The sequence below is a fragment of the Calonectris borealis genome, chromosome 9, assembly GCF_964195595.1.
Source record: "Calonectris borealis chromosome 9, bCalBor7.hap1.2, whole genome shotgun sequence".
Lineage (NCBI taxonomy): Eukaryota > Metazoa > Chordata > Aves > Procellariiformes > Procellariidae > Calonectris > Calonectris borealis.
This window is the reverse complement of record NC_134320.1, coordinates 9,480,145-9,504,679: the sequence shown is the minus strand read 5'-3', so window position 1 is coordinate 9,504,679 and position 24,535 is coordinate 9,480,145. Positions and strand designations below refer to the sequence as shown.

At 48.1% G+C, this 24,535-nt stretch overlaps 1 protein-coding gene across 1 annotated transcript in view; it reads right to left on the bottom strand.

Moving 5' to 3' along the window:
• The window catches only part of SGPP2 (sphingosine-1-phosphate phosphatase 2), a 38,045-nt gene that overhangs the window by 3,560 nt on the left and 9,950 nt on the right, over positions 1 to 24,535 (bottom strand). The window contains exons 2-4 of the mRNA XM_075157625.1: positions 20,133 to 20,291; positions 7,584 to 7,763; positions 4,972 to 5,061 (exon numbers count right to left, since the gene is read on the bottom strand). Of these exons, the coding sequence (XP_075013726.1) occupies positions 4,972 to 5,061; positions 7,584 to 7,763; positions 20,133 to 20,291 (429 nt within the window). The remainder of the gene's footprint in view (positions 1 to 4,971; positions 5,062 to 7,583; positions 7,764 to 20,132; positions 20,292 to 24,535) is intronic.

Sequence of the window (24,535 nt, the reverse complement as noted above, 5' to 3'; positions counted from 1 at the left end):
GGGCAGACACCCTCTATTTACAAACCTCATTAAAGTTTTCTGAATTTTATTATCCTCCCGCTCAGCCCCAAAGCAGTAACACGGCCCCTGTAGTGTTCAGGCAGGACCCACACAACCAGCTCTGCTCCCAGCCAGCGGCTTATACCAGTGGTCTCCAAAGTGGGTGCACAAGGCAACCCATCAGGCTGTGGGAAGGAAATACTTTTTGCACCACTAATAAGTAAAACAAAAAATAGATATATATTTTAAAAGTAGTGTTTATTTCATCCTTATCTCATCCTTTTTTTAATTTCTATTATTCTGTATGTTTATAGTATATTTATCAGTATAGTAATACATGTATATAATTCATAAATAAATATACATATATTGGGCGTGCATGCTAAAAATTTTTTTACTGATGGGGTGCATGATCAAAAAAGTTTGGAGACTAGTGGTTTATACTGTTTTTCGCCCCATCCACCAATCTTCTCCAGTTTTGGAGACTCCTTACTAGAAGCTGCTGGAGAGCGTGGGCCGTACCCAGCCCAGCCCGTCAGCAATGATTCCTTTGGTTCTGGTACGCACGGGCAGAGGTTTGATTTTCTGAGCACCCAGAAGAGGCGGTGAGTTCAAGACCAACACTTTACCATGACATTTAGCGGTGCAAAATTAATGATTTCCCCCCTCGCCTGTTAAACTAAAGAGAGGATGGGAAGAGGAGGGATGGCTCCGATTTCTGTGAGAAAAACTGCTTTTCTGGGACTCCGTCTACTGTGCACCCAGGAGCGGGACCTTCGCTCTTCCCGGCGGTGGAGCTGCTGTTAGCACTCCCAGGAAGCACATTCTTGCCTGTGTAAACAGATTAGCCTCTTGCCAAACCCACAATTATAAAGGAATTTTTAAATGAGGGCAGGCACGGATTTTGCTCAAGGTGCAGCACTACCGGCAAGGTTTAAAACCTCCCATTTCCCTGCTGGGATGCTCCAGCTCCCTCAGCACCAGGGACTGCTGCGGCAGTGCTCCACAGGCTCCCAAAAAGCCCCCCCACTGCCCTGCAGCTGGGCCCCGCTCCCACACAGCACCCCCCTGCCTCCCGCACAGCGACGAGCATCTGCCCGGGTTCGACACAAGGGAGGCCTCGCTCCTATCGATTTTAACTAGAAAGCTGTCATTTTGCTTTGCTACCTGAAGAAGAGACCAGTATCGGGTTGCTAACGCTGCAAGCCCTTCAAGTTATTTTCCTGCGTTACAGGTACGTGAAGAAAAACAACCGAGGTGAAAACCCAGCTGCAGGCGATGCCTGGGATGCAGGACCGGGGCGCTTCACCACGCGTTCTGCCCGACACTGAGGAAGCACGGCAGCAGCGTGGTCCGTGGATACCAGCACCGCTGCTGCCGTTCTTGCGCTGGGCTGGTTTTTTTTGTTTCACAAGGTTTTAGAGCACGATTTGGTTTAGGATCGCAAAAGCGTGTGGTCTGGCTTTCCGAAGGCAAGGCTGTTCTATGCTCTTCCCATTGAAACTACGGTTGGAGATGCAAACACTCACAAAAGGCCCCCAGAACATCGAACCAGCACCCCAAACACGGTGGCACTCAAGCATCTTCCCTGATGTTTCCAATCAAAGCAGAAATAACACTTTTCCTATTCTGCCTTGTGTTGCCTGAATTCCCTTCACGTTTTCATTTACAGTGTGAGACGCTGCTCGCTCTCCTGAACAGAAATACCTGATTTGCGTCCCACTCCTGTAGGTTACTCTGTTTCACCCCACGGGGACTGTAGTGCCACAGTGTGTAAAGTGATGCCACTACACTGTTTGTTTATCAGCTTTAAAATATTTAAGATAATTTCAGGATTAATGGTGGTGGTAAAAAACCTGAGATACAGCCCAGCAAAGGAGCAGGGTGGGGGCTACAGCGTACCCTCTGCTGGGGGGGGTTAATCAGCAATACATGCACCAACACCCAATCGCTCTACCTCAGGGAAAAAAAACAATTTACCTTGTTTACAGAAACAACTTTCAGGTTTCTTTTTGGTCATAAAAAGTGACCTTTTGACTTCTCTCTGTATCCTACCCCCGGCACTGGCCGGCACAGGGCATTATTGCTTTTATCTCCAGGCAGCACAGCGGGAAGCCGCAGTACCAGTGAGGTTGTGACACCCCCAGCCGCGGCTCTGGAGCGACTGTCTGCTTCCCCAAGCCCCGCCGCTGGTGCAGGCAGGGCAGTCTGCCTTACACCGGGAGGAGACCCAGCTCTGCCTCCACAGCCAATGCCAAACCCATTAGCTGGGTGCATGAAGAAATTCCTACGGCTGGCCCTGAAGGGTTAAAAGAAGGCTCAAAGCCTCCCCTCCTCCCCCCCCGGTTTGGGGGCTGCCCTCGGCTGGTGAAGTTCTTCCCAATACGATTTGCAGTGACCTTGCTCGCATCTTTTTGGAATACTGTGCACTCACATGAACACCGTCGCTCATCGTTTCAAATACGAGATGACTCGGATGTGCTGCGGCAAGGCTGAGACAGAAAAACTTGTTCATCTCACTGAGACACGGATCAAAAATTGGGCCAAAGCTTTAAGATGGGGAGTAAAGGGATATTTTCTAAAATACAATTGTCTGGGGAAAAATGCAAACAACAACAGTCCTATCGTCTCCAATCGCATTTTGTTCCTTAAAAATAACCTCTGTAAAATTACAGATTCTCTGCCTCAAAACGTGTCCAAATTTTCACTTTGCCCTTTCCAGGTAACTCCAGATTCCCACTTCCCCAGCTCTTCAGACTCCATCATTTAAGACCTAAAAGGAAGGATCCTGCCTTTCCCCGGCTCCTCCACGCACATGGGACATTCTCGTGTTGAGGTGGTGAAGGTGGATTGCTGTAATTAAATTATCTCTCAGCAGTGCAAGTATATTGCATCCACCCCATTCTCTAGCTGGGTGATGCTCTCCTGGTAACAGCCCAGGCAGCAGGAGTTTATTCCCTTTTCCCCAAGCATAGGGTTCCTTCTGATACGGCTATAATGATGCAGATAGCTCTCATACCAGTTTACTGCCTCTCCGGAAGGTCTTTAATGGTGACATCTCTTCTACTGACACGACTGTGCTTTTTGAGGCTGCTCCTGGTCTAAAAGCAACACCAGCAATGCTGAAATCCAGACTGATTTGTAGAGCTGAGGCTACAGAAGATGAGCTCCCGTGCCAGAGCTCCAGCTACGGCTGTAGCAAAGCACAGTGCAACCACCTTGCTACTCCTTTTCTGGTTCCTCAAATGGGAAAAACTCAGTTACACGAAGTCGGTGGGTATATTTTACCTATTCATTTGCTTTACTAAAATATTATGATTGCTTAATACATAATTATATCCTGTCAGTATTCATTTTCTATTCAGACCTCAGTTAAGAACTCACTAGATAGAGGCTGTTTCGGCTGGTGGCTTGGCTGAGCGGCCACTGCGCCTCGGCCCCGTGCTATCTCGGGCAGGTCAGGCTGGGAGCCGTCCCTCAAAGTGTGGTAAACGTCTCGGAACCGCACTTCTTCCCCGAAAGCACCTGTCAGTCACCGCAGGTGGGACGCCAGAACCTGCCACCGCAGGTGGGACGGACAGCACCGCAGAGAGAAGGGGGTTGCGTTTGGGCAGCTGTGACCACCAGCCGTTTCCCCAGCTCCGACCCCACCATGGCACGCACGGGATGAAGACCCCGGCAAAGTACGTTTGCCCTTTTGAAAGGCAGCATTGCTCACAGTTCAACCAAGGAGCTTTTTTTTTTATTTTAAAGCCCTTTTTTATCATGTCAAAGGCACAACGGACTTTTTCTTCTTTACCCTAAAATCCATCTAAATTTAGAGGAGTCTTTCATTATGATGGACCAGCAAGGGAAGTATGCAAAGAATTTTTACTGATTGACTTAAGGTCACTAGTCAAGAAAGGGTGTTTCCAGCTTCAATTTAAGATGTTGTTTTGATCCACTAGTCCTGGAAGGGAAGGTCAAGCTATATTTTATAGATAACCTTAATCTCATAAGGGCTCCCTTTCTTACAGTCATCAAGCCTCCTTATTACAAACATAATTATTACTCAGTAAAAAAATGCAATTATTTATGCATATGCAACCAGCAAACAATGCCTATCAAACTCCTGCAGGGAAGTAGCCGGCAGTTTTTATCCATAGTGAGGCAGCTGGACCACCCCTCTGCCCACTACATATAACAGCTCAGTAACGATTCCTCTCGTCAGGAAGGAACCAGCTACTGCCAAATCAAAGTTACACTGAAATCTGTTCTTAAAGCAGGGCTGACATCTCTAAACAACTGCGCCCAACAAGTCTGGCATATGAAGTCACAGATATTTTATGATTATTTCTGAACGAAGTATTTATGCATCTCAATCCTTTAAGAATGAATTTCCTACCAGCTGAAAACGAGAAGCTTGTCATAATATTTTCTTAAGTGCCATGTCCCTGTACGCTAACACGAGCCACGCTGTCCCCCAGCCCCCGACAGCGCTCACTTGTCACGTTTTACCCTCCCCTCCGCTCTCCGCCGGCGTGACTCACCCACCTGCTATCCTCCCCTGCCACTCCCAGGCTGAACCAGCCCGGAATATTTCTCGCTGACAACAGTGATACTATTGCACAAAAGGCTTAGCTGAGGAGCAGCGTCAGTTGCCCAAGTGCATTCCTCGCAATTAAAATTTCAAAATAGAGAACTACAATTCGGATGCCACACCGACCTCACCCGGCTCCTCAGCCCACGCGCGCTGCTGCTTCCCGCACGGTATAAATAATTCCCCTGCGGATTCAAATAGCAATAGCCTGAGGGTTTCCTCGCAGCTGCCTTTGAACGTACAGCCTGAGCTTCAGTGGCGTGACTCCTATATTCCTGCGGTGGCACGGCCAAGGCAGGCCGCTCATCGCTTGAAGAGTGGGAGCTGGGGATCGCTGTGGGCAAGCGGAGCGGGAGGCAGGACCGGCGCGGGGCGGCGCGGGGCATCCTTACCAGGACGGTGTGCATCCCCGTGTAGAGCCTGCTGAGACACACCAGCGTCGAAAACACAAATGCTGCTACCAGGCCTAGTTCGAACGGATACTGTGGACAGGGAAAAAATAAAGACACGTTACACCGTTATCCACTTTAACATCAGTATATATCCGAAGTAAAACATCCAAGCAGCCGGACCGATGTAAGGATCTCGTGTCGGGAAGCGGCTCCTGAGCTGTACTTGCCCAAAGAGATTAACATGACCCGAGATGAGACCTCACATCGGCCAACGTGCAATCCTGCTGGAAGGTCGTTTCCGTATCTGTGGTGCCCACTTTTGCAAAGGTCTAGTCTTAGCACGGGAAACCTGGGAAATAGATGGCATTTGCAGAGTTTTACCCCACAATATCCACCTGCAAAATCCATGTTAGCGCTGAAGACCTTAAGAAAAAAAGGCACAGCACGTTGTACGAGCGATGCCCGAGGTTGAACTGCGGCCTCAGATCACCCGAGGGGAACGCGATAGCCGCAGAGCCTGGCCAGAAGCGTGATCAATAGTCCTTGAGCAGCGGGCTGGGAGGGGAAGATCAATGTCTGGGCTGAAACCGCAGTCCAGCTATTAGAGCAGTCAGGGCCGCTCTTCCCTGTGATGCTTAAGGTTTAATCGTCTTCTTATGAAGCTGGTTTTGCTTAATTCCCTCTCCGAGTTGCCTATGAACATGCAAAGAAGTGTCGAAATAAATCAACATTTAAAAAGCAAAAAACCCACACACATTTGGTAAAGAATAAGCTTAACATATTAGCCCTTAATCCACGCATTCAAATCCTGAAACCGAGTGGGCTGGTCCGTAAAGGACATTTTTCTGAAAAAAATAAACCAACCCAAAATATAAATAAATGAAATTAATTCACACGATTTGACACAAAGTCTCCATCTACTGCCGCAGGGCTGATGACTGACCAGGGTGGCCACAGGTCAGCGCAAAAATGCTTCTGTGGAAATTTTAAGCATAACAACTTGCTTCTGACCCTTTCCCCCGGCGTACTCTAGCCCCCGGAGTAGAGAGCTCAGACCCGGCTGCAGATGTCACTCCCAGCTCATAAAACACTATTTTTTCCTCACTTCGCTAAGCCTTCGGAGAATTTACACCCACTTTATTCCCCCCTCAGCAGGCAGCCCGGGAGCTAGTCCAGATCGGTAATTAATGACTAGGGCAGCTTTAGAAGATAGCAACATAATGTACTGGTAGATTTTTCCTTCTTAATAGAGGCAATTAATTAATTTAATTATTTTACAGTAGCTTTATTGTTTCATGGCAGTTTCCAAGAAGTATGAGACAGCCCGTGAAGAGCTGTGTGTCCCACTGGTAGCTTATCAATCGAGGAGGAGGCGAAAGTGCTGCTGACAGGTCTTTTTGGCAGATCCGACACGTGGGATGGATCTGGCCTTCCAGGGCTGACAAATATCCTGGTTTATGGCTCCTGCTCCCCAGCCCCATCCCACTGCCAAGCTGCTCCGACCAGTTGCCGTACAACAACCAGGGAGCCGGCGGCTGGCAGCGCAGCGCTGGGCACCACTGACCTGCTCACTCGTCCTGCACCGCGGGCAGGAGCCCAGCCCGCTGCTTCACGGCTGGGACCGGAGGAGTCTGGAAGTCAAATTAATTCAGAGATCCCCGTGTAATTCAGAGCTCTCCGTTTCTATGAGTTACAGCTCCAGGACGCAGCACCTCTCATCAAAGGGGTGGCCACCTTCTGTCCCTGCACATCGCAGGGAGGACACCCAGGGACACTGCGACAGCGAGACCCCCGGCCGTACTGCGAGCCCTCTCGGTTACACGGGTTTATCTTTGAAATACGCTTGAGAGGGCGGAGAAACATGCTTAAATACGATGCAGCCAGGAAGTTATTATTGCTAGAGTACAGGAAACACATGTTTTGATTCATAAAACAAAACAAAAATAATCATCATGGAGAAATGAGTTTCTGGGAAATAAACCTTTTAGAAAGATAAAAGGCTGAAGGTTTGGGGAAAATAATTATGAGATCTCCCCAAGCAGCCTACAGCTCCAGGGCAGTGGAGGCTGCTGTTACTTCTCTGACAAACAGGCTCTCAAATCCTGTTGTATGCTATTAGTCTAACACGGGTTAGAGCCAGGGGACTCCCAAGGATGCTTTTCCTGCATCATACAAAAACCAGGCGGCACAGAGCTCCTTTGGTTTCCCTGGGAGCCGGCGTTTCCCGATGTGCCCCGTTGGCTTGGCGAGCACGGGGCGAGCACAAAACACCGACCCGGGCACCTTCCGCAGCAGCACCGCGGCTCCCTCCATGGTCACCCCGCACGCGAAAACACTGCGAACCCGCCAAACCACGGCAGGGCAGCACACCCCGCCCGCGGCTCTGAGTGGGGTTCGTGCTAAAAAAGGAGATTTCCACTAAATTTCTTCTTGTGCCTATGATCGGCCAGCTACCGCTAACAACAGGGAAAAATACACGGCTGTGAAAAGAAATACAGAGCTCCCCTGGAAGTGGCAACACCTTTGGATTTGCTAGTTTTCTGTAGCTTGCTGGAGGCAGACACGTGCTTTTCTTTTTGTTATTTTCTTTTTTTTCTCTTTGTACCCCCTACCTGGTACTGCTTCATGGTCGCAATGAGGAAGGAGAAGGAGATGGCAGTGGCGGCCATGGCGTGGGTGGAAGGCATCCCGTACTCTGCATCCGTCCTCATTTCCAGCTTGACGACAGGTGGCGAGAGGGGCCGAGGCCACTTCAGGATGTCCTTGGAGACCTGGCCTATGTACATCACTATCTGGGGAGAGGAAAGGCCACAGGCTGTCAGTCAGCACGGGCAACCCCCGCTCAGCCCACCCGAGAACAACCTCTATTTCTGCGCTTTTTCCTGCAAAATCCACCACCCCAAGCGCAGAACATATCCCCTGAATTATTGAAGGGGTTTCCATTATCCCGGTCAGCGAAGGAAGCGGCAGTTTTACCGCACCGTGTTGTAACCTGATCAGAAGTGGGACCAAAAGGAGGGTTCGCTGACGAGATGCAGCAATACAGGGTGGCGTGAGACGGACACCTGGCTCCCACCCCATGCTGGAGAAGTTTAAGTTTCCTCCCTATCCCTCACAACCCCTCTCCTGCAAAGCAAACAGGTGTAAGAGCAATTTTTCTGCCACCACCTTCAAATCATCACCTTGCCCAGCCGCGTCCCTCCCAGCTCCATGCAGCAGCTCTCCGAGGGTAGCACCCGCTCTCCCCTTCCCAGCAGCTCCCACTCCACCCACCGCACAAGGTGCTGCAGGAACCCCGCTGGGACGCACCACCGGTGTGGTTATTAAATAATAATCCTTGGGGAGGCAGCAGAGAGAAAACTGGACGAGCAACATAAAGTACCAGTTCTCCTGCCTAACTCCCTAACAAAGGGCTTTTGTGCCCTGCTTGGGACACCGGAGGTTTAAGCAAGGGCTCCAGTAATTACCTGCTGAGCACTGCAATGCAGTGATTTTGGGGGGAAATGTTGTATTCTCAGGTCGCTGCAAGCAGTAGCGATGGGAAGCAGAGGCAAGAGGCAAAGCCGGCCAGCATCCCCGAGAGATGCAGCCCATCCAGCAGTGCCCAGGGCACCCGCCGTGCTGCCATCCTCTGCTCCTCAGCACGCCCTTCCCAAAGGCAACGGGCTCTCAGCACCCACAGTGAGAAGGATGCGAACAAAAGTCACCCAGGCTGTCCCTGGAGGATGTATTTGCTTTCTATTGCCCCATCCTTCCTTTGGATAGTGCAGCGAGACATATGCAAAGCAAGCTCTACAAAACAAAGCAAACCTTTTTTCTTTTTTTTTTTAAAAATACAAAAATCAGGTTAACTGACATCTGCCATGAAAGCTCCGTTGCTGTGCGAGACGGCTCGCTGTTCTGCTTCTCACGCTTCCACTAGCAAAGGAGGGGTCTTAAAATAACACCCTTCCCATGCTGGTGTTAGCCATATGCCAGAACAGCAACACAACCATCCACTGCCACAGTTGTCACCAGCCACATTGCATCCCTCTCTTTCCCACCAGCCATTTAAAAAATGGCTTCACATTAAAAGAAAGACATCAGGATTCACAAATCAGGACCAGGAAAAAGCCAAAACGTCATGTTCCTTCATCCCCCACTCCACAGCAAGGGGCACGCCGCAGGGGGCATGCCAGAGCCTGGAAAAGTGGCGGCTGCTGCCTTTGCATCCTTTGTCCCTCACCACATGAATCACATCACCGCCTTATTACCGGCACCACCTGTGGCACGCCTGGCTGCTCCTCCTTCACCCTGATATATGGGGCACAGGGCAGCCAGCACATACACAGTAAACAAAGGCTCAAGGAACAAGCGTCTTAAAGAAACCACTGCGTGAGTTTATTTGGTTAATGCCACCAGTTTCCAAATGGATGCAGGCACATCTTTGGAAGTTACTTAAATTCCAGGGTTGAAAACAAAATTACTCTCTCCAACAGAACATCGAGGCTACCATCCATGATACCATCTGAGAGGCAAGGTAGGACCAGCCAGTTTATCAGCAGTCCTCTATAATAATGACTTCCACTTGTAGAAGTATTATTAGCACTAGTACGTAAGAGCATTACAGGAAGGGAAATGAGTCATCTTTGAAATGAAGGCTATGCTAGGACTCCTCTGACGGAGAAAAACAGGCTGAATGCTGGAGGTGGTATGGGTAAGCTAAAATACCAGGCATTCTCACACCACCTTCCTTCCTGGCATTCCAGATTAAATTTTGACCCTTATATTTTTTTAAAAACACATATTGTATAGACACGTACAGTAATGAGAGATGAGACAACCTCCATAAAATATGAAGGGGAGTCCAGAATACATTCAGACTAAGCACCGCCCTCTGAAGCACCAACCTTTGCCTTTAGCTTATCTGCATGTCAAACCAAGTGCACAGCACCCAACGTCCCCGATTATTTGGCAGAAGCAGCAGTTGCGGGTGCAGTAAAACATCCCCCACCAGCCGAACTGGTAGGCTTCCCCGAGAAGGCGAAAGATGCCAAGTGCACCAAAAGCCACCCAGCAAAGGTGTCGCTCTGGTTCGCCTGCCTCCCCACACGCTGCTCACGGAGCAGAGGACTGCCCAGGCTCCGCACGGGCTCTTTGGCTCGCAGCACGGCAAAGCAAGCAGCCCAGAGCTCCTGCCAGATCTGCCGTGGTGGGCAGGGGGTGCCCTCCTCGGGGAGACGGCCCCGCAGCACGGAGCGGGGCAGGCAGAGCACCAGCCGGGACCTGCGCATCCCTCCCCAGCCCAGCCCAGCGCATCAGCCAGTCCTGCCGGGGGCCATCACACGGCTGGCGACCGGGGGCAATACCCTTGCGACTGTACCAGGCACAAACTCCCAGAGCTCAGTCGCAAACAGAAAAAAAAAACAAAACAAAAAACAAAACCAAACCACAAACAAGCAGGAGGCCACCGCGGATGCGGTCACTACGTGACAAGTGCTTTGCAGAAACACACTTAGAGCATTTTATTTCGTTGCAGGATATATCTGAATTGCGCTCTGCTGTGGCTCTCATCTTCTGAGGATGATAGGTATCTGCCTTGGCTAAGTGGCATATTCTCTCTTAAGCCATATTTCATTATTCCCTGACCTTATTTCTCTCTAACAGTCCCAGAAAAGAAAGCAACAGGCCAAAACTTTCAGGCTGCTTATCAGCTTTTTTCAGCCTAGCAAATGAGAAAACCCCTGTAATAACCATTGCGAACCATAAGCACTGAAGCACTGGAAAGGAGAAGGGAGGTGGAGAGGTGAGCACGGGGGACAGGCTAAAGATCAACACAGAGCTAAGCCTCACCTACACTTGACTTGAATTACCTATTTGTGCAATGCCAAAAATCTTTGATAGCCCTGGAATAAATTTAGCATGGGCAGAAATTACCCCAAGTCTGGACCAGCAAGTAACTTGGGATGCTTAGGTCCGCAGGACTGGGCAATTTTGCTGTGATTTCCAGCCTACGCTAGGGAAGCCAAAGAGGACGTTGGCGATGGCTTCGGACAGACAAACAGGGGAGGGTAGGTTAAGGCTTGACCCAGGAGCGTGTCACCTTGTAGCAGCTGATCGGCAGCAAGTTTCAAGTCTAAAGCAGGGTGATCCCTCAAGCCTGCAGTGCTGGGCTTCACCCAGCCCCCCTTTCTTCACACAGGCTGGGAAGATTTAGGGAGGAAGGAGGGATTAGGCTCAAAGATTTAAATAAAACCCATTCCAAAAGTCTTTATGTGCTCGTGGACCTTTCCACCTGATGGGTCTCCAGGCCCAAAGCTGAATGTTGGAGAGAAGAGGGAACAGGCCCTTGAACTCTGAGCGAGCAGACACTGTTTGCTGTCTCGTAGGCAAGGCAAAGACAAGAAACCTTGAAGCAAATAATTTCTTCATGCTTTATTGTTCTCTTTGCTTCTTTCCTTCGTTGCTGACTTTTTTTGCCTACCTAGAGTGCTATATTACAGCTCTCGATGCTATTCTTCTGTTTATTTCCAGCACAGGCTCTCTTCCACTCCGTCTGAGTGAGGCAGATCAACCAAATTTTCTGCAGTTCTGGTGGAAAATGGTTTGCAGATATCTTCAGCATAAATAATTTTAATTTGCACATTAATAAGTACCTCTGTCTCTGCACGGGGAATTTGTCTGAACCTGGAGACTATTCCATTACTGAAGCAACAAAGTCAAAGCCGTGATGGATTGTGTAGGACACAATTAGCTGGAGAAGATAACTACACAGAAATGCATGGGAATTTAGTTGAGATTTCACAAAAGCTGATGGAACGGGCATGGCTAATTCCCTTTACTCTGAAAGCTGACGGCAGCAACTCTACCTACCATGTACCTCAGACTGTTCAAACTTTCCAAAATGAAACGTAACCATTTCACACCCAAGTTACAACGATGTGTTGGCAAACGAGGGGGGCTGCTCAGGCTGGCAGGGAGGGAGGGGAGCTGGAGTTCAAGGATGGGAAATGGAAAAGCACCACAGGTCAGCACCGCAGCCTTCCCGCGTCACTGGGCACCCACAAGTGGGGCGCAAACCTGGGCAGAAGCAAAGCGATGCTCTTGGGCATCAGACAGGTCTGTACAGGGAGCCCTCGCCCCCAGGCCCTCACCAGTTTCCCCTGTTAGGGGAGGCAAACAGACTCTGCTCTACCTCTGTATTTGCAAGTCCTACAAACTACGGTTGTGACAAATGCCACGATGCAAGTCCTTACTAAAGAAATGATGGCAAAAGCAAGGTGGACCATGGTGCGGGAGCAGAAGTGTGGTGGAGGGGTCATCAGCAACAACCATGCACATGCATAACACAGGGAAATGCTGCTGTCCCTTCTGTATTGAGGCGGGCACACACACACACGAGGAAAAGTTGCTCACATACCGCTGCCACGGTGGGGACCCTCAGGAAGTTATGTCAGCTCCCTAATGTTTGCAACATCACTGGACAGTGACACAGCAGCGCCAGCTGGAGATGTAGGAAATAAAACGCATCCTCCCAGCCCCTTCTTCCAAAGCCACACTGGCACGGCCATGGCTGCGGGGCTGTCCCCACCGCTCCCCGGCTGTGTGCTGCTCCGCTGCGGGCTGCGCAGCTCCCATGTGCCCTGCCGCTGCTCTGCCTCGGTGAAACACAAACCGGGCGCTTCATTTATGCGGCTGAATCCACGAGCTGCACTCGCAGGCAGAGGAGAGCCCAGGGCTAGGCAAGGCAGGCTCTTCCTCCTGAGGGCTCCTGCCCCGCGCTGCAAGGGAATAGATTACCCACGTCTTGTTCTGCTCCGCAGTGAAGCAGTAAGCAGCCTGGCTTACTGAGCCACGGCTACCCTAATCTGTTTGCAGATGAACCAGCTTCTACTGCTTCTGCACTGCCAGGTGCTATCGCATCAGCTCGGCACGCTGTGGTCATGCTGGGAACGCAATGCGGCACAGGCTGCGCCGAAGCTGCCGTCCCTCCCCGGGGTCCCGCATTTATAACCGCACAGGCTGAACGCGTGGGCCAAGGCAGCAAGCCTGACACACGGGGGCATTCGTCTAACCCCACACCACCATTATTCAGTTTGGGATTTTCTGAATTTCCAGTGCTATGCAGATGACTCGGAAGCTTTCAGAATAAATCCTTACAACAAATGCAAGAAGCATTTAAAAATTGCTTGGGTAAAGACTTCTTACTTGTTGTACATACTTGTTCCCCTCTCAAAGGGTTTTTCTGTAATGCTGTAAGCAACTTAAAACAAGACTTTCCCCAAACTCTGCTGCCTGCCATACTGCTGGGGCAGCCCAGGCTGCGTGAGGGGAACAGCAATCCTTCAGAGCCAACGCATCAGGTGAAGGAAAGGCAAAGCTTTATTGCCATGGGTCAACAGCATTACATTTTACTACACGAAGGTAATTAGCAATTGCAGCCTTTTTCTGAGGTTTCCTCTGACTTTGCTCCGAGTCATATAGATGGTCCATCTCCAAAAATACATCCTCACCTGGGGCTTTGCACTGGGGTAAACAAGAGGAATCTATCTTTGTGTTTTAACAGATCTTGCTTTAGTGAACAATGACAAATCAAACTCGAGGCACTGGCATCCACATAGGTCCAGGTGCCAACACATTTGTCCCAACACCTGCGGGGGTTCCCTCTGGAGTGAGGGGCTGTTCCCCTCCCTGGGGGCATCAGGGTCCCATAAAGCGACCTGGCTCCTTGACATTCCCGTAACTCTGGTATTGCTTCAATAATTTAAGAGGTGGTTTTGCTCACCTGCAGGTGTTGCCTGGCATTTTCAATGGTTTTCCCCTCACTACTCCTGCAATCGCTGTGGGCAGCACTTGTGTGGAAGCAAAGAGCTGCACATATCTACCACCGCAGTGCAGACAGGTATGAAGGCACATAGACAAACACAGCCGAGCCAGCCCCGCACGCAGAGGCACGGGGCCGGTGTGATTTCCCCTTTGAAACATTTACATGGCAGCTGCCCAGACCCTGAACCTGGCAGGTTTTAGGAAGCGGGCCCAGGGCTGCAGGTGTGCTGCGTGGGGCACGTCCTCCTCGCGCCAGTCATCCCTCCTCGGCCACAACCTCCGTACAGGCGTGCGAAGGTCAGGAGGAGCAATTCTTTTTCCACTCTGTAATATTTCGGCTAACAAAGGTGAACCAGAACTTACTTATTTTCCGCTTCTGATTTTGCAGCTCTCCCATCTGCGCTATTGATCTATTAAAAGGACAAAATGAAATTCTAGAGAAGAGGTGGGGTCAAATAGCATTGGCGACTTCTTCCCCGAGACTCGCGCTGTGGCAGCCTGACTTTGAATCTGCTGGTTTGGCTCCAAAAAAGAAACTCTGTAACCTGGCTCTAGAAACCCTGCCCTGCAGTAGTGTTTGTAATCTTCCCAGAAAGGAAATTTACAGTTTGAAAATGATGTTGCTTTAGTTTTTATCATAATCTCTGTGTGCTGATAGGAATGACAAAGCCCATCGGGAACACTGGAAAGAGGGAAAAAAAATAAGGATACTCTATTAATAAACTGGCATTTGCAGGAGATTAGTCAAGCAGCAGCAAAGACTGTATCCTGAAAGTGCCAGCTATTTTTTGTGGTTGTCAAGGCAGGTGTGACTTTGATTCACCGAGCAAAAATTAAACCAAGCATCCAGTCTGCACTGTTCAAAGCTCCTACTCTCAACATCCCCCAACTAAAGCTTAAGTGAACAGATAACACTGCAACAGATAACAGCTGTGACTGTGCCCCTCGAGCATCACTTGGTTCACAGTGAAAGAGGAGCAGAGCGAGGAAGAGTATGTTCTTCTGGAGATGCTCCTCCTACCCCCAAGTCAATGCCAAGAACTAAGGTTCGGTGCAGGGAAATGACCACGAACGTCACTGAGCAGCACTGCTGGCCTTCTGCCCTGGTGGCAGCCCAGGTGGAGGAAGCCCCGCAGAGCCCCGGGCACCCCCGGCCTGGGGGCCCCCAACCCACCCTCTGATCGCATCCTGCTCCCCATCCCCTCCCCGAGCCACCTGGATGCTGCCCACAGGCAGGGATGCCAACAGCGACCGCGAGGCTGGGCACCCCCTCAAGGCACACGCACCTTAGGGGTGAGGGGAGCTCGAGGATCTGCCGTCTGCGGTGTCGGTATTGTCTTCCAGAAAACACATCAATCCTGTGCCAGCTGCGCAGGAACCTTGCACGACATTCGTCAAGGATTTGGTCAGGTGCAAAGGGACGTTCAAGGTTGCATTGAGCTGGTGGGATGCTCAAACACTTATTCAAGTTGTCCCGGCCATGAGGTGAGCGGCACATCCACGAGGCAGGTCTCCAGCCCACCACTAGCCCACCACCACGAGCATGTCACAGCCAGGGCAGCAGGGGACAGGAGGAGGGAAAAGACAGCACAGACAGCTCCTTAAAATCCATATATATAGGAGGGAGGACTTTGGCTCTCTCAGGTCAGACTTCAGAAAAACAAAGCCAGAACAAGACGATCAAGAGAGCCTCGTGCCTCCAGAAGTATAACTGACCAACGTCCCAGGACGTTCACTCTGTCTTTAAAAGAAGTCTTCAGACAAAAACTGTAAGATAGCTGACTATCTTGTGATGGGTCTAAGTAAGAGAAATTGGGGCCACAGTCTCCTGGTAGCAGGAAAAACAACTGTCACATTGATCTGGTTTATCATCTAACACCTAAACCTGAGAAACTGTTACATCTTGTAGTTCTAGTGAAATACAAAAGGTTTCCGATTTAAACTTCACCTTAAAGTATTCTGACTGAAACGTAGCAGTCTTGAACCGACATCAGATACACGGTGTTTACCCTAATTCAGCATCTCAGTTACGAAAGCTTCACTGGCACTTTTTCTTCAAGGGTAGAGTACGGCTACCAGCACGTACAAAGTTCTCTCTCAATAAACACTATCATCTTGCACATGGCATTTTCTTTTGTGGACCATTTATTTTTGTATTCTGACATTTTGTAGTTACTTACATGCCTGAATACAGTCTTTCATGTTCTTATGCAGTGTAATACACGGCGCTTTAAAGAGTTTGACTTTCCAGTGACTGTGTTTACCAGCTGTTCCAAACTTGTTTTGGTGAAATGTTGCAAAAGCACAAAAACGTTTTGGTGAAATGTTGCAAAAGCACAAAAACGTTTTGGTGAAGTGTTGCAAAAGCACAAAAACGTTTTGGTGAAGTGTTGCAAAAGCACAAAAACGTTTTGGTGAAGTGTTGCAAAAGCACAAATACCAACACACACAGGAGAATCCCTAAGCCCAGAGTTTGCTGCAAAGTGCATTTTCAAAGCAGCACGCAGGGATTCAGCTGCCACACACCAGGACCGCAGGTAGATTCCTGCTGGTTATTAAACTCCTGGTTACTCTGACAGCCAGAGTTCAGGGCTCGCCCCTCCCGAGTAACCAAATGGCGACAGCCTTTGGAAAACCGTTCCTCTGAAAAGCAAGACGGGAAACTCAGTTGCCATGGATACAGACCCAGGACCTTCTCAGGCCTGCCCTGCTGTGCCCAGCACCGGGCCCCAGCCGGGGGAGCCCCGAGGGGCACGTGCAGCCCGGCGGGGGCCCGCCTGGCACCGCCAGCCACCCACCTCCGCCGTCCTTCGGAGGTGCCGCCTTCACCCCGGGCAGCAGCTCATCGCTGTCACACGCCGACAGCTTCCACACCTGCCCCGACAAAGTCCACGCTGGCCAGCTCTTATTTGTGTTGTACAAATTAAAGTTTTTTAGGCTTAAAAGAGGTGTGGGTACATTTTACATCCACACACCCTGACAAAAATAACAAAAAGAAAAATTCCAAGCATGCTGAATGGCAAGCAGAAACTGTTAACCATTTTTTCCCAGGCTGAAATTCCACACCAAAATAAAGCTTCCAAACCTGACGGGGTGCAGAGATTAAAAAAAAAAAAACACAACTGAATTTTCACCTCTGGGGCCGAGATGTGCAGTACACTTACAGAGCATTTAGGGGCTGGTTCACGTGAAGTTATTTTTCACCTCTGCGCTTCCTGGTTGAAGTCACAACAGTCACGGGCATGAAAGCCTGCTCTGTGCAGACTCAAGAGTGTTTACTTCAAAGAGCTGAAGAAGGGAAGCGAAGACACCAGGGTACCTTTGGCACTGACCCAGCACCTTGATCGGAGGTTTCAGGCTGTTATTTCACTTGTCTATCCCCAAAGGGAAAGGTAAAGCCTACATACATACTATGACTCCTCGGAGGACAGGCACCGTGGAACCGCAACGTGCTGCTTTAAGCTCCCAAAGCACCCGGATGTGGCCGCAGCCGGCGTTTCCCAGAGCTGTCCAGCTGAACAGAAAACCACGAGCAGCCGGTTTTGGGGACCCGGGACTGGAGAAGACATCCCAGAGCACCAAGTCCGCTCCTCTGCTGCTGGTGAAATAAACTCGCTTTGTAATTTTTCTTACGGCCCTTTGCTGTTCTAGAGCTATTTCACAACCTTTGGTTTCAACTTAGCTTATTTACAACTGTCTTATGCACGTTTCTCCTCATGACTGTACTTTTATTTTAAGAAGCTCCTTCCTTCCCCTGGTGTTTACAGCCAGCCCCAGCCTCTCTCCAACTTCATTTTGTTAGGGACTTATCTAAGCTTTCAGTCTCTGCTCAGAAAATAGCCTGTTCCCTAATCGTCCCCGGCCCCGCTCCGGTTCGAATTTCTCTCTCTCAAATGTGGGGGCCTGGCTCTGCATGAGCTATGGCAGATAAGATGGCAGGAAGGCCTTGTAAACAGCATTAATACTCCCTTAATTTTTAAGGGAAGAAACTCCCCTGATTCATCCTGCGACCCCAACTCTGTCATTTCCGACTTGCAGCAGAAACTCACAGGTTTAAGTCCCCGATAGCACAAAATGAAGTACCACACTCAGTACCACTTCTGTCTCTCCATCGCCCACGGGTAAGCCTGCTTCTCCCACGCAGTGGCCTAACCCCCGTCGTCACGACCATCCCTGCCGACCGTGTTTTACCAGCGCCTGTCCCCAACGCACCCGTGTGCTTTGCAGCAGGCACACGATAAGGTCATTGCTTGTCCACCGTCTCTCTCCCTGCTGAAGAGCTTCACTAACAACCTCTCCTCATCCCAGTGCTAAAAGGGAACTACTACTGCCTTCTCCTTGGGGCTCTCTGTTCGATACGGGCTTCTTTCCCCAGCTGGATAAGAGCCTTCTGCAGACCGTGCCTGGGTGCTGCACTTGCCCTTTAGTGCTCTTCCCAGGCAGCTGTTGTCAGAGGCTATCGGGCTACCCGGATTTCTACTTTTCCCTAACCTGGCTGTCCTCAGCCCCACATCATCACCCATGCAGAAACAGAAGGGTTTCTTTAAAACTCTGAATTGCAGGTAGCCTGCAGACCTGCGCTCCTGCTCACCACGGTGTCACCGGACAGGCGCCCTCCAGTGCTACCACCAAAACCCTTCCAGTAAGTTAAAAGCACAGCTTGGTCACATTGAACACCTTGGCATTTCCCACGCAGCTAAGCTGATTCCGCTGTTGCGTACGTGACCGAGGTGTGCGAGACAGACCCACACCGCTTACAGCACCGTGAATGCTGGTTCCCGCTCACAGCCTGCTCGCCAGCAAATAAGCCACCCAGCTGAGCTTGCCATAACATTAACACATAGCCTGCACAGACATTTTTAGCCATTTCACAATTACATATAATTAAAATGTTTTTAACTACAGATTGTCACAAGTCTGTGTATTTAAAACAGCTTCTCCTTTTCAGTACAAAATGCAACTCCACAGCTCCCTAAGTCAAAGAATAATATTAATAATCATAATATCACATGCTTGAATACTCTAAACCAGCCTAGATCTGGCCAGTACTCAGACGGGTTCTTTGCAAGGTAAAGGCAAGGCAAGTCTGCAGAAAGGCATGCGAGGAGCTCTAAAGAGTCATTTTTTGAGCAATACGCAAACCCAGAAGGCAGTGACTACCAATTATCATCTCCTGTGGCATGTTTCCAGAAGCAGTAGGTGTACTCCTGGCCAAAACCCAACTCTAATTATACAGTGTCCACCTACTTCTAAATTTCATCTGCAAGTTATTTTTCATGTTCTCTTTATAAAATACATTGACTAGTGTTACTGGCACAGAACAACTGATGCCTTCTGTCCAAGACCGGGTGCATTTGAAGTGTATGACCCAATTCAGATTGTTTTTATTATTTCTCATCATATTATTTGGACAAAAGACAGAATATTATTAACCAGAATTGACTAAGTCAAGGAGAAGCTTCACTGTAAAGAAACAAAGCTAGATACCACATCCAAGTTTTTACCAAGCTTCAATTTCTTAAATCAATGTAGATTGACAGCTAAATCTCCAGGGTCTGCCATCTGCCAGAGATGCTTCCTACCTCCCTTCTTTGTTCTAAAACAGTCTTATTCGGGCAGCAAAGATCTGATCAATACCAAGATGAGCAATGGCAGTGACAAAACAGCCGCCATTCCCAGACTGAAGTGCCTGGTTATCTACTGATTTTCGGTGCCAGAATGGAAATACGTTATTCTGGATACCCCAAACCGCATCTGTGAAGACTGAAGCAATGCTGAAGCCAGTTAATTTGAGAACGCTCTGGTGTTAACAAAAATCAATGCTTTTAAGTCTTAGCCTTCAACAGAGAATCTGTTTTTTTTTTTTTTCCCCTCAAGTGACAGCAGAAGCACCCTGCAATCCCCTTCCTATTAGATTTATACTGATTTCAACTGAGCCAGAACTATATGAACAGGTTATGCAGAAGAAATTGAGGTAAGAGAAAGATTTCCTAAAATGATAAAGAAGGATCCTTAAAATACCATGATACATTGGGAAGGAAGTGTTTTCCCAACTGTTCTGTGCAAACCCTATCAAAAGCAGCTCAATCATTTATTGGACTGAAAAAAAGAAGTCAGTGCAAGACGTAACGGAGATGAACAGACGCCCTGCGTCAGCTAATGCCTCTCGCCTCCTCTCTCAGCGTCGCAATGCCTCTGCTTCATGAACGCACGAGTTACACATATAAATAATGTTGGCTTTTTTTTGTTTGAAGGGATTTTGTTTGTTTGAAAGGTTATTCTTACTCTTAAATATTCATTTGCTACAGTTACAGAATTAACAAGTACCTGTTTAAGTAAGTCATAGAAATACTTACAGACCAAATAATTATCATCCTTCTAGACACAGAGTGATCTATGTTCCAGTAGGTAAATGGAAGGAAAGTGATATAAAAAATCTCTTCTCCCAAAGCAGCTGAAAACTTGAACAGGTAGTAGTAGAAGTAGTTCTTCACAATATACTTCTGCGCGCAACCCTGGAAATGAGAGGATTTTAGAAAGTTTTAGTGAATTAGCAAATTGTATCAAATATTTAAGATATTTTAACTGTTACAGTTCCCAGCCCTTAAACCAAATAATTTGTTGGAACAAGTGTCAAGAAATGAAGTCAAATTTTTATAATAAAATTAAGACTATAGTGATAGCTTAATTACATTTCCTCCAGATCAGAAATCTATTCAAACTAATTAAGGGTAGCAGTCACACTGACAAAGATTTTCAAGAGATTGGATCCCAGTCTTTCCTCCAGGGAAATCAAGTATATTTAAGAAAGGGTACTGATGCGTTAATTTTGAAGTTTTACATCTGTAGATAAAAAGAGGCACCATTGCTTTGACTGGAAATGTGTTTTAAGATGAAAAAAGTAAACTGCAATTACTGAACCATTTCAGTTCCCTGGTAACAGCATCCCCTGCGCTGCCCCCAACACGGGCTCTTCCGACCCCGCGCTCCCCCACGGCGGGACGCCCCTCGCACCGCCCCGCGCTGAAACGCCGCGGCTGTACGCTGCAGCCCCAGTGTGAGCTGGCCCAGCAACCGCAGCTGCAGGAGCTGATCCGGGGGACACAAGGCTGCGAGCGGGCAGAGAGAAGAGCTGCCCCTGTCACCACCAAATCTTCGCTCCAATATCTTTAAGTAACAACAACCAGGTTGTCTCTTTAAACATCACCAGCAGATGTATTGCAAACAGTATCAGGTGACGCTGTTTAGGACTTTATTCATTTTATTAAGCTACAGATTTCATTGCTCTCTGGATTTGGCAGCTAGATGATCTCATTAGAGGCACCCCACCTAACATACTTGTTTTCTCTCTTCTAAAAGGCTGCACCCAGCCCGCCGGAGCTGGGAAGCCACACAACAGCGTGTATTATTAAGGCCGTGACTTTGGTCACTTGTGGCGAGGTTTGCTGTTGCTGCCGTTTGGGACTAGCACACCACTAAGAAGCCTCCCACCCTGTTAGCAGGAGCAACATGCAAGTGAATCCTATTTTATATAAACACCTGTACACTTCAGAAAAAAGGAGATATATATGAAGAGGAATTTTGATTTAGGGGCCGGAGTGAGGGAGCCAATCTAGTCTCTCTCCATCTCCCCAAAAAGAAAAGAAATAAAATATGGAAGTTGGCTGTGTAAATATGAGGTGAAAGAACTTCCTAAAGATGAGAGCTGAGAAGGGATCATGAAGGTTTCAGCATACACACACTAAGTTAAGATATAGCTTTGACATAAGCTCCTAAAACTCTTCTAAGAGAAAAACTATTATGCTTGGACTTGGCTGTGTAACTAATCTACCAGAGAGAAATTCTCATCCTACATGCTAGAGAGAAAATGTAAAAATTGTCTAAGGAGTCTAGACACACAACTGCGACTCATTGTAAAAGCCATTAGAAGTTCCAGTCCCTTAATCTGCTTTTAATATGGAGATGAGGCAAACTGCATGAGGAAAACAAGAAGCAAGATGGAAAGAGGTTGCATCCATTCACCTATCACAGAAAAAAACCCCAACAACTTATTTAAATTGATTTTTGCATCAATAAACAGAAAAGATGAGTCAACGCTTTTGAAACACTGGGGTCACAGGAGTGTTCCCCCGTGTATTAGTAATAGAGGTCACAGATGAGTTCCCGGCATCCCTCTAAGACAATTCAGCAGTATGCTACGGCTGGCCGAATGACAGAGCTATCAGGCTAAGTGTCTCGAGTCTCATATGCCACTTAGAAAACACCCCCAGTGCAATTAGCAACTCTGATGCTTCTGCCTGAGATCCTGAAAGTGCATTTGGCCATACTTATATCGCCCCAAAGAAAGCTCGCTTCTGGCATCGCTAATTCCTCAATTAAGCGTCAATCTCCAATGTATTAGGAATTATGTGCTTGTGTGCTTTAAATCAAAGATGATCAGACATATCCCTAAGGTAACTCTTTTATACTTGGACTCGCGGGATGAGGGATAAAACTTTCTAATTCCAGTAATCTGTTTTGTGGGGAAAAAAAATAATTTTTCAGGTTCTAACAGAAATCTGGAGTTAAAAAATATTTCCAGGCAGAAGGCAAGGCCAAGTCTTGCCATTTTTAAATGTGATTTTTAAAACCTTTTTCTTTTTCTAACAGAAATCACTCCCCACTTGTCTGGGTTTTTTTTCTGTTTTTTTTTAAACTTTTTGTTTTTTTTTTAAACACCACACCAGCGGTTGTGGACAGCCCAACATGTGAGGCAGGGGACAAAGATCACACCTGTGACACACGATGGTAACAGCCACGTGTTGGGCATGCAAGGTATCACAGAATCGCTCTACTTCATTTTAGATAGTGTACGGTAATAAAAAAAACCCCATGTTTTCATTCATTGTGATCCTAAAGCACTGTAAGTACAGAAAGCCCACTCCACGCACCTTGGTACCCTGGCCCATGAGAGGTCTACGTTCGGCTGCAGCGGTTAGCTCACATTTACTGTTTATATCCATTATTTCTGCAGAAAGCAAAGACTACTGTGCTTTGTGAATTGCCTTCCCTTTTTATTCTCATTCTAACCCCAGTGCAGGAAAAAGCTTACAATTATTTGTGTGAACATTTAGCATCTTCTAACACTCTCAGAAGTTTATTCAATCTCTACTTTTAAATAACTCTGATCTTTAGACTTGTTTATATTTAATGTACTGAAGTGACCTGATGCCTTCCAAACCTCTGAAGCACTTTCAGTGAGTCAGCCCCTCCATCCATCTCCATTACTACTCAGTCAGGATCAGAGAAGTTTTAATGGGCAATAATTAAGGCTGTAGAGAAAGTCAGAATTTTAAGAACATTTCAGAAGCAAGTTGTAATAAGCCATGACATTCGCAGACACAGAAGACAGGTAATGTCATACAAATGACCCTCTCATCAACTATAAAATATCTATTTTGAAAAAACTTAACTGCTCAAATTACATAAACTAAATGCTCACCTGAAGTATTGGCACCAAAAATGGCTATTGTAGGTCATGGGTGGGTCACCCACGCCAGGTGCTGCCCCACACACGCTCGGGGGTCCGCGTGCAGCCCCTACGCCGCCACAGCTCCCACCCAACCTCCCCCGGAGCACGGGAGCATCCTCAAAGCCTCCCTACGGAGCGGCAATGACCGGGCCAGCAGAGCAGATCAAACCACCACCATGGTGACCCTTGGGAGACCCTAACACCATGACACAGTATAGCAGGAATTTTAGACAGTACACACATAAAGAATACTTAGCCTTTATAGCTGAACAGCAGCTGAACACTAATGTAATGGATTTTAAATGTATTTTTAGGCAGAGGTATACCCTCCACAAGACAAAAGAAAAAAAAAAAAAAGCTGCGTAAAGATACCACTCCTTCCAATTCCTGTAGGATCTCTCTTGTCAGAGCGCTAAACAGGCACCGCCTTTCCCTGCCCTGTCTCTAGAGACAAGCTTTGCATCAGATGTCCAAGGCTCAGAGCCTGACCCAGAGATACCAACATTTTGTTCTCTGCTCTCAATTACTTCAGATCTTTCAGAAGATGTGCATGTTTAATTAAAGTTCTTGAAGTCCCTTGCTTCCCTTCCAACAGAATTGCCTTGCAGAAAATCAGGAATTTCCCTCCCAAAGCCCCTGGTTAATGCATTGCGATACTTCTCACTTAAGGGAGGCATTTTTTATGCTGCAAAAAGGCACAAAATATAGAGAAGCCACCGAAGACCAGGCACAAGAACAAAAAGCCAAAAATTCCCATCGAGATGCTGCTGTACACGGAGACAATATAAATCAGACAATTCAGTCCCACAGTGCAGTACTGTGTGGAGTACAACCGGTGGGGAAAAAACCTTCTGTATTGCAGTATTCTGTATAAGCACCCAGTTTGATGTCATTTCTACGTTTATTAACTGTACCCAGTTAATAAAACAACCTATCACATCACAACCAAAAATTAGGTATCGGTGATCAGATTTTGGAAAATAAGAAAAAGCAAAAACCATGATATCAAAGGCTTCAGTTCTTCCACCCATCTGCACAGCTAAGTGTCAAACAATTTCAGAGTTTTCTGAAGATCCAAGGCGCAGCTGAGAGCAGCCAGTGACATCTCCAGCACCTATGCGTTTGCCGATCCTGGGAGCACCAATGTTAGGAACTCTCCGCTCCAAGATGAAAGAAAATCTTTCCTTTTCCTTGGCCAGGAAAAAGGGGCTGTGCCCCAGTGGGAGATCCTGGTGTGGCCGTGAGCCC